The sequence below is a fragment of the Salvia hispanica genome, chromosome 3 (assembly GCF_029641045.1).
Source record: "Salvia hispanica isolate PSC_SH4W2 chromosome 3, Shi_PSC_v1, whole genome shotgun sequence".
In the NCBI taxonomy this organism is placed as follows: Eukaryota; Viridiplantae; Streptophyta; class Magnoliopsida; order Lamiales; family Lamiaceae; genus Salvia; species Salvia hispanica.
This window is the reverse complement of record NC_142694.1, coordinates 41,106,979-41,116,858: the sequence shown is the minus strand read 5'-3', so window position 1 is coordinate 41,116,858 and position 9,880 is coordinate 41,106,979. Positions and strand designations below refer to the sequence as shown.

Below are 9,880 nucleotides of genomic sequence, written 5' to 3'. Positions count from 1 at the left end.
TGATAAACTATGAAATCTATAGTAAAAGGTCAAAACTTGTTTTCATTTTAAATTAGTACAAATTGTTTTTTACATAAGAAAATCTCCATCCTCAACTTGTGTATTAATGTTCGCATAAGTTAGGCCCCAATTAAAGCTAATCTGCCATCTGAATCATTTCAAAATGGTTATTTTTGCCACTTCTAGTTTTGTTCCTTTTCAAACATAGTAAAATCATTTAAATAAAGTACTCCCTCCATCCCATAATAGATGTCACACTTTCCTTTTTAATTTGTCCCACAAAAGATGTCACGTTTCCTCTTTTGAAAAAAGATCCCTTTCACATCAATTATAAAATTATATTTTCTCTCACCACTCAACACACAATATAATATCTCCTAAAATTTTGTGTCATCTCTCAAGTGTGACATCTATTATGGGACGGAGGGAGTATGTTTAACAAGAAAAAGAGCACACCCAAACAAAACTGTGAAGGGTGAAATCATAAGTAGGCACTAAATATATTTTCAAAATAGAATCATAGAACTTACTATTACAAATAGAGTAGCAAACTTAGAATGGTGAGAAGCTAGCATAGGATACCCAAAGATTTTAATAATTTGGAAAAGGTAAGAGAGAATTTATTCTTTCCTTATAAAAAAAAAACCATGAAATTGCATGAACGGCCCATTAGAAACCCACTAGCGTAATTAGCTTTAGTTAACTCTTGTCTGAAAAAATGAAATATAAAAAGTTCGGCTTAGCCCAACCCACTTCAGACGTAGGCTTTAACTACCTCTGGCCTGGATTAGGCTGGTCCAACTCATTTGACAACTCTACTCCAAATGCAGAGTATTACTCCCTCCGTTCCGGATGATTTGTCCCATATTTTTTTTTTTATCCGTCCCTAAAAATTTGTCACCTTTCACTTTTACCTTTTTTGGTAGTGGACTCCATATTCCACTAACTCATTCTCACTCACATTTTATTATAAAACTAATATATAAATGTAGGACCTATGTGCCACAACTTTTTCAACCCACTTTCTATTACATTTCTTAAAACCCGTACCGAGCCAAATGGTGACAAATTATGGGGGACGGAGGGAGTATCAAAAACCTATTCGTCGTTCACATCAACATTTAACAAATCAAACTTCTTTCTAATAGGAAACTCTAACCCTTTAACCTCTACAAATCAAACAAACATTTATGTCGGTGCTACGGAAGATAAAATATAAGGAAATAGAATGAGAAAAATTTATTAATTTGAATTAGGTAAATAATTTCTAGATTTATTTCATTATGTTTGTACGAAACTCAAATATATTTGTTCTTTTTTTCCTTATATTTTATCGTCATAAATGGTCTTTGAATTATGGTTCTACCAAAGAGAATACAAATAAATCACTTAACAAGTAATGGATATACACTATTGAAAATCAGGGTCAAGAATCTCTTAAATAACAATATAAAAAGGGAAAAGTGCAAATTTTGCATCGGTAAAATCGTATTAGTGCAAGGGCGTGTCGAGAGAGCGGTAATACAACTCTCTCAATGCGACATCCCAACGAGGGGGAACAAATTAAGCATGTAATTCCAAACTTGCGATTCATTGTAAAGAGGTAATTCTTTGATATATTCTGCACCAAAAGAATCCATACCATCATTCTTATCTTATAAATGTAGCAAGGTTGTGCATATAAAGTGAAAATAGTAAACGCGCGATTCTTTTCTTATTTAGAGTTTCATTCTTTTCATGTCGTGACACTATATATAAATAGACCATTATTTAATGAATTTAATACATCCATGCGTGTAACAGTATGTCTCTGTTCATCGCTATATCCACTTACTGAAAAATCATATAGATTTCACAATAAGCACAAGGAAGAAAATAATATCGATCCCGGAGACGTGAATTCGAGGCTATATGTTGTGCTTGCAATCTACCAGCCAATGCGTTTGGTCTAACGTATGCAGTGCATACGATAACTGGCTGCTTCGCGCACTGCGCTGCATTGCCAAATTCCTATGTTTATTTCATTGTAAATTGTATTGAAAATTCCAAAATGTATAGAAAATTATACAGTAATACCTATGTTTATTTCATTTATGTTAGTGATTATCAATGTTTATTCCTCATTTTTGTATATCTTGCTTGGCATGTAATTCCAAACTTGTGATTATGAGAAAGTAATTATCTTACACTATATTCTTAATATAAAGAAGCATATCATGATTCTTAACTTGTAAATGCTGATTAGGTTATGCTAAAATTAAAAAATAGTAGTATCTGATTATTTTATTGTTTAGAGTTTCATTCTTTCCATGGCGTGACACTATATAAATAGACCAATTATTTAGGAGTTAATTCATCCACTCGTGTAACAAAATGATGATTCAAGAGTTATATTCAAGATCCTGCACTCGTGTCATCGCCTTGTTCGCCGCGACGTGCGGTGTAAATTCCAGCTCGACGTGACGTGCGCTAGGCCGGTCAAGATCCTGCACCGGAGCCACGACCATAGGCTGACGGTCAACCGCTGCTCTGCAGCCTTTTACTGTAGTGCGTGTGGGACCGAGCATCGGCCGGGTCTGTTGGAGGCCGAGCTGATGCCTTTGGTCTACATATGCAGTGCATGTGATTTCTGGCTGCATCCGCACTGCGCTGCACTGCCAAATGCAATTAAGTACGGACGCCACCACCACCCACTTCTTCTCGATTACAGGGCCAGATCGACGTGGATTATTTTGTTAATTTCCGAATTGAATATATTATTCCCTATTCTCATTTGATAATGAGTTCAATCTTTTAGCATCGCCAGAATTTATGTATTTTTCTCGTGAGGGTCAACAAGATTAATTAGGAATGACGATTTGATTGAATACAAGTCATAGTTTTACGTTCTTAACTGCATAATAAAATCTAAAAACCAAAAATTCAAAAGATTATCTTAGTATTATAATGAACATGCACTGTAACATCTTATACTCGATTCATTAGAAAATCAAAACAAGTGTTATTATGTTTCAATATATTATATCATGACGCAAAAGAACACTACTTCCGTCTACCCAAAATAGTCTTGGTGATGGATGGCACGAGATTTGATGCAAATTTAGTAAAAATAAGATAAATATAGAGAGAATAAGTTATTAAAGTAAATAAATATTGTTAGTGAAAAATGAGTTTCGTCTCATTAAAAAACATAAACATAGACAAATTTTGGTGGACGTACGGCCTAAAATAGAAAAACAAGACTACATTCCAGGATGGATATAATATTACCTAAAATATAAGTGTAATGAGTTAGTGGAACCTGAGGTATACTTCCTAAAAAAGTTAAAAATAAAATGTGACATTTATTGGTGGACGTACTAAGAGGAAAAATGAAATATTTATGACAGAAGAGTAAATAAGTTTGGTTAATTTATTTCTCGTGGCCCGGATCTATTGATATTGACTTCTTTTTAGCTTAGTTCACAAAATCAATTATATAAAAATTCACAAATGAGTAAAAAAAAAATTAGGAAAAAATAATTAATAGTTTGTTTTTATGTTTCAATCCTTTGCAGCGAGGGAAAGTGGTTTAAATGGTTATGAATATTTTATTTACATAATCCCTCGGACACATAAAAATACGTGCATTTCTATTTTGTTCTACAAAAATATACTATTTCCATTTATGAAAAGTTGTCCATAACTCATTTATGCATTTTTTTCATGACATTTTAACATGAAGGAATAGATGTTTTATACTTACACTTTACCTAGAATGACACTTGCCTCAAGTGTCAATGTAGATGAAGTGCCACAAAACTATACTCGCTCCGTCCACAGAAAATAGGACATATTGTGAATGACACGGGTTTTAATGTGGAATTGGTAAAGTAAGAGAGAAGGAAAAAAATAAGAGAGAAGTAGTGTTAGTGGAATGTGGGTTCCGTATTATTAGTAAGAGAAGGGTCTATTTTTAAATGTGGTTTATTTTTCGTGGACAACCAAAAGAGGCAAATGTGTAATATTTTTCGTGGACGGAGGGAGTATTTCTCTTGACATTTTCACGTGTCACAAAATTCTTGCACAAAACTATATAGATGAAGTAATTCTTTGATATATTCTTGAACAAAAAGAATCACATCATTCTTATCTTATAAATGCAGCAAGGTTATGCATAAAGCTAAAAAACAAATGATTCTTTTCTTGTTTAGAGTTTCATTCTTTTCATGTGGTGACTCGTGACACTATATAACTATAGCATTTTTAAACTTAATGAATATCCAAGCGTGTATCAAAATGCGCAGGTTCCACGCTGAAGCACCACTTGAACCAATTTTCCGAGATATATTTGCTGATATATTATTTACATTTCACAACAAGTACAAGGAAGAAAGCATTAATCTCGATCCTGACGACGGGAATTCGAGGCTATGTTGCGCTTGCAATCTTCCTCTCTTCTCGACTCCGTTCAAAGCAACAGAGCCGGGAAGTGGTTATCTGCACGACCAGTGCAGTAATCTGCCTATCGATTTAGACGGTGACGAGTTACATCCTTCCTCGAGACCCCTCCAGAAGAGGCCTAATAATCTTCCCGAAAGCAACTGCTCGATCTGCAAGGCAGTTTGTGGGGACGTGGTGTACCGTTGTCGTGGCGTAGGGTGCGATTTCCAGCTCGACGTGACGTGCGCTTTGCCGGTGAAGATCCTGCACCGGAGCCACGACCACAGGCTGACGGTGATCCGCTGCTCCAAAGGCTTTTACTGCAGTGCTTGTGGGACCGAGCATCGGCCGGGTCTGTTGTGGGCCCGGCCGATGCCTTTTGCCTACGTATGCAGTCCATGTGATTTCTGGCTGCATCCTCACTGTGCTGCGCTGCCAAATGCAATCCAGCACGAGCGCCACCGCCACCCACTTCTTCTGAATTACGGTTCCATAGTGGGGTGGAGTAAGTGTATAATTTGTGAAGACGATGTGTCGAGTTGGGGGTTTTATTCATGCACTATGGGTTCATACAATGTCCATATCATGTGCTCCGTCACAAATGACCGGAGCTTCGAACCAGGTAAACAATTACTTCCCCCGTCCCTTAAAATTTGGCATACTTTGATTGGGCACGGATTTTATAAAATGTAATGGAAAATGAGTTGAAAAAGTCAGTCGAGAGAAGGTTATAATAAAATGTGAGTTGGTAGAATATGGAATCCACTACCAATTATGTAAAAACTGAAATGTGACAAATTTTGTGGGATAGACCGAAATGAAAAAATGTGATAAATTAAGGGATGGAAGGAGTACTTGATTAAATAGAAGTACTTTATATCATTATTTTTAATAGTTATCTTTTTAGAATAAAACTCGAAATTTTATGGCATTTGAGAAAGTGGTCATATTGAATGAGATAGATGAATATATTGCTCAGCTCAAATGTGTCCTTAACTGTGCAGTTCCGCTACGAGAAGCTCTACATCGAGTTCCAGAGTTGGTTCATCTTCCGGTGCCTGACGAATACACAAGTATTATACGACACATAGCAAAATGTAGCTCCACCACAAGTGATGACGCAGTGCAGCACCAACATCCACTAACCTTGCACCACGACTATCCCGTCTACAATGATGATGTCGAGATCAATGATGACGATTCTCATCGGCTCCCTAAGTGTAACGGGTGCACACAATTCATCTCACCTCCATTCTATACATGTTTCCAGTGCCCGAAACTCATCCTCCACGATTGTTGCGCACGTCTCCCGCGCATGGTGACGCATTCCATGCACATGGGGCGCTACCGCCCTCCCCCGGGCATCCTCATCGGCCTAAAGAGCCGAGATAAGTATTCCAATTGCGTCTTAGAAACCACATGCTGCAATCGCCTCACCAACGGATTCACCTACTCCTCCTTCTGGCACCGGAGGGACATCATCTGTAGCTTGATGCCGCCCTCAATCACGCACACTGCCCACGCCAAGACGCATGTGCTCCGCTCCTCGTACAAAAAGTCAGTAGAATATGAGGAAGCAAAATGCCGCTGCTGCATGAGATTCCTCAGCGACGTATCCTACAAATGCACAACATGCCGCAATTTCAGCCTACACACCTGGTGTGCACAGCTTCCGGCAACTGTCCGCCACGTGTACGACCCGCATCCTCTGAAGCTCGTCACATCCCCACCTCCTCACATGCAGCCGCAGATCTGCGACGCATGTGAGAAGGGCCTTGACAGCACACGGTGGTACTACGGCTGCACAGAGTGCGAGCAGGTGTTCCACGTGGACTGCATACCATGCTTAGATAACCTATCTTTGATCAAGTACGAGGCTATTGAGGTGCGTGTGCCGTATCATAAATGCCCACTCACTCTCGTCCGCAGACACATGGTCCGCGGCCGTAGGTGTGGGCGTTGTGGGGAAGGCTACCGAGAGCACCGTGATAGTCTGGCGCTTGAATGCTTTAAATGCTATTTTAGCATCCATGTTACTTGTTTCGAGACATTATCTGAGCTTTTCAAAGAGTCTAAGATGAAGACTCTATCCATACAAGATCTCTAGAAAATTGTTTCAGCCAAAAATGCATTCATTGAAATTTTCACTATCAAATAATTGTAAACATATGTTCATTTTTATGATAAAAGTGTTCATTTTTATGATAAAAGTGTTTTTATTTAAATCCTTTTATGGGGGTGCTAGTTGTTAACTATAACTGAATGATATAATCATTAGATCTTTAAATCAAGACTCAAGATTATTTAGCTACGAGTTTCAATACAATGTACAAGAAATATCACTTAGGGATATTAATGTCAATTAACAACAAATTAGTTATAACTAACTTTTAAAAAATCTCATCTCATAATTTAAAAGCATGTACATATCTCGATTTAAATTATTTTTTCATAAAACATATATCAAATAAAAGATAATTTTATAAGGATTCCAACGAGATCCTACATATGTTTTGAGTCAAAATTTGATAATATTTTCATGAATTTTCATATAATTTATGAAACAGTTTACATCAATTCAATATGCAAAATATGCAAATATAATAGATGGATAATGTCAATATGAAACTATATCGGCATTCTCATGTATTTATGTTGACATATTTAACACTCCATCTGTCCAAAGTTACTTGAGTCGTATTTCATTTTTGGTTGTCCTAACTTACTTGAGTCATTTCTCTTTTTGGCTAAAAATTTATTGAAAAGAAACATCGACATGAAAGATATGAGTCTAGCTGATGTAATTTTCGGAATCAAGACTTTAGGCAATCATGAGGGAATTACTTTGATACAATCTTATTACGGTGAGAAAGTGCTCAAGAAGTTCTGCTCATTTGACTGTGAACCAGCTAAGACTCTATTGGACCCCAATGTGCATTTGAGCGTGCACACGGGCGAGCCTGTGGCTCAAGAAGAATATGCAAGGATCATGGGAAGTTTGATGTTTATCCTTCTGCGATGCATGTGAGCAAATCCTTGACAGCACACAGTGGTACTACAGCTGCGCGGATTGCGACCAGGCATTCCACGTGGATTGTGTGTCGTGCTTGGATCAGCTATCTTTTTTTATGAATAAATAAATTTAAAAGAACCAAACCAACATTTACATCATACACTCGGGCATACCCGAGGACATACAAGGGAAAAGGCCACAAGTCAGCTAATACAAATCAACATGGTAAAGACCAAGCAACAAACAACACGGGGCAAGCCCCAAACAAGGACGAACACAGTTCAAATCATCCATCTAAACCCAGAGTGGGCGGGCCTCGTTAAAACCCCTTAAGAAAAAAACCCCATGGGATAAAACTCCCCAAGGGGAAAAAGAGTACCCTGATGAGTGACTCAAAGTGCTTCGTAACCCAAAACATCTGTGGACTCCATCATCTGTCTAGAAGGTGGAGAAGAACCTGCTCATGTGGAAAGTGTGAGTACAAAATGTTGTAGGTAGCTTCTTTGATCTCAAAGATGACCCTAGCTGCGTCCCAAGCTTTCCCATCAAATATAATCTTGTTCCGAGTCCTCCAAATGATCGCCACTGCTGCCATGAGGGCAATCCTCTACGCCATCTGGATAATCTGTGATCCTCGAATATGTCGTCCTGCCCATTTGATGACACTCTTAATCGTCGTCGATCTCCTCGCAATACCAAACCAGAGCATGATCTTCCCCCAAACTACCCAAGCCTTCGAGCACTTGAAGAAAAGATGGTCCACTGGCTCTTCCTCCCGGCGGCAAATCTGACATGTGGCGTCCAAATTCTCCAAGAAATGGAGGCGATCCCGGGTGGAAAGGTGTCCTCGAAGTGAGAGCCAAGTAATAAAAGAGAACTTAGGAGGGACAAAGTCCTTCCAAACATACTTAGCCCAGAAACGTCTAACACCGGCCTGAACCAGTCATATGCCTCGTGAACCCCTTTTTCCGAAAACCATGTGTTCCAGAGAGCAATGATATCGTCTCTAGTGCACCTGGCCAACATCTCATCCGGATGGATAAAAGTTTCTTGATGAGCATGGAGTCCCACTTCTTGTGTATTCCACTCCCAAATCGATCCATTCCCAATATATTATGCATGAATCCAACGAATCCAGAGAGAGTCCTTCTTCGAGTGAATGTTCCAAAGGATCTTGGCATGAAGAGCCGAATTCCATGCCTTGAGGTTTCTAATGCCCAGTCCCCCTTCCTTTTTCGGTTTGCATACATCATCTCATGCATTTTTACCATACTTCTTCCCCCAATGGAAAGTACGAGCAATCCCAATGAGCTTCTCAATAACTGTCGTTTGCCTTCAGGGAAGCCGAAAACTTGCAGCAAAGTCTCCTTGGGGACTTTGATAGAGCCTGCAATAAACATGTTAGATTTGTCCCGGTTGATCCCAAGCCCTGATCACTCCGAAAATTCCTCCATGGTGTTTGCCAGAATCTGCATAGAAATCAAGTCTCCCCTGCCGAACAGAAACTGGTCATCTGCAAAAGTGAGGTGAGTAATGTCCCCATGCTGACACTTATTATGGAACTGAAAGTCCCTAGTAGTGCGCACAAGAAGCAAACGAGACAAATATTATATACAGAAAATGAACAAAGAAGGAGACACGGGGTCTCCTTGCCTGAGACCTATTTTACCTCTGAAGTAGCCATGGTGGCTACCATTCACCGTGATCATGTACAAGGGTGATGTGACGCACTTCATGATCAGGCTGACAAAGGAAGAATGGATGTTGTGAGCACGTCCCTCAAGAAAGTCCAGTCGACTGTATCATAAGCTTTCCAGAGGTCGATCTTGACAGTGCACTAGGGGTGTGCATTCGGGTTTCGGTTCGGTTTTTCGTCCAAACCGAACCGAACCCCAAAAACCGAATTTAGGTTAAAATTGAAACCGAACCGAACCGAAAAATCAAAAATCGAAAACCGAAAACCGAACTTAAAAAACCGAACTAAACTGAAAAAACCGAAATTTCAAAATAAAACCGAAAAACCGAAAAAAATAGTATATTTTAATATATCTAATTTATTTTATTTTATATATACTAATAGAATATAAATATATATAATATAAAATTAATATAATATATATAATATTTATTTTATAAAAATATATTAGAAGAATATATGTTATATATATGATATAATATAGTACTAAATTAATAGGATAAAAATATATAATAATATATTTAAAATATAATTCAGTTTTTTTTCGCCCAAACCGAACCGAATCGAAAAACCAAAAAAACCGAACCGAATTTCAAAATTTCGGTTTGATTCGGTTCGGATATTCGGTTTTCGGTTATTTTGCTCACCCCTACAGTGCACCTCGGTGATCCTCTCGAGATTGTGTAGCCTCTCATGATCTCCTCGGCTAGGTAGATATTGTCCATGATATTCCTCCCCGAGATGAAAGC

General features: G+C 38.4%; 1 protein-coding gene and 1 long non-coding RNA gene across 2 annotated transcripts; both read left to right on the top strand.

Moving 5' to 3' along the window:
- Positions 1 to 1,497: 1,497 nt before the first annotated feature.
- LOC148930798 (uncharacterized) lies at positions 1,498 to 2,131 on the top strand. Its single transcript, XR_016136735.1, has 2 exons — positions 1,498 to 1,603; positions 1,804 to 2,131. It is a non-coding gene; the product is annotated as an uncharacterized LOC148930798 (long non-coding RNA).
- A 2,147-nt stretch (positions 2,132 to 4,278) lies between these two features.
- LOC125210010 (uncharacterized) lies at positions 4,279 to 6,618 on the top strand. The gene is made up of 2 exons (XM_048109586.1): positions 4,279 to 5,044; positions 5,427 to 6,618. The coding sequence occupies exons 1-2, from the start codon at positions 4,279 to 4,281 to the stop codon at positions 6,527 to 6,529; spliced, it is 1,869 nt and encodes a 622-aa protein (XP_047965543.1). The 3' UTR covers positions 6,530 to 6,618.
- The last annotated feature ends 3,262 nt before the right edge of the window (positions 6,619 to 9,880 follow it).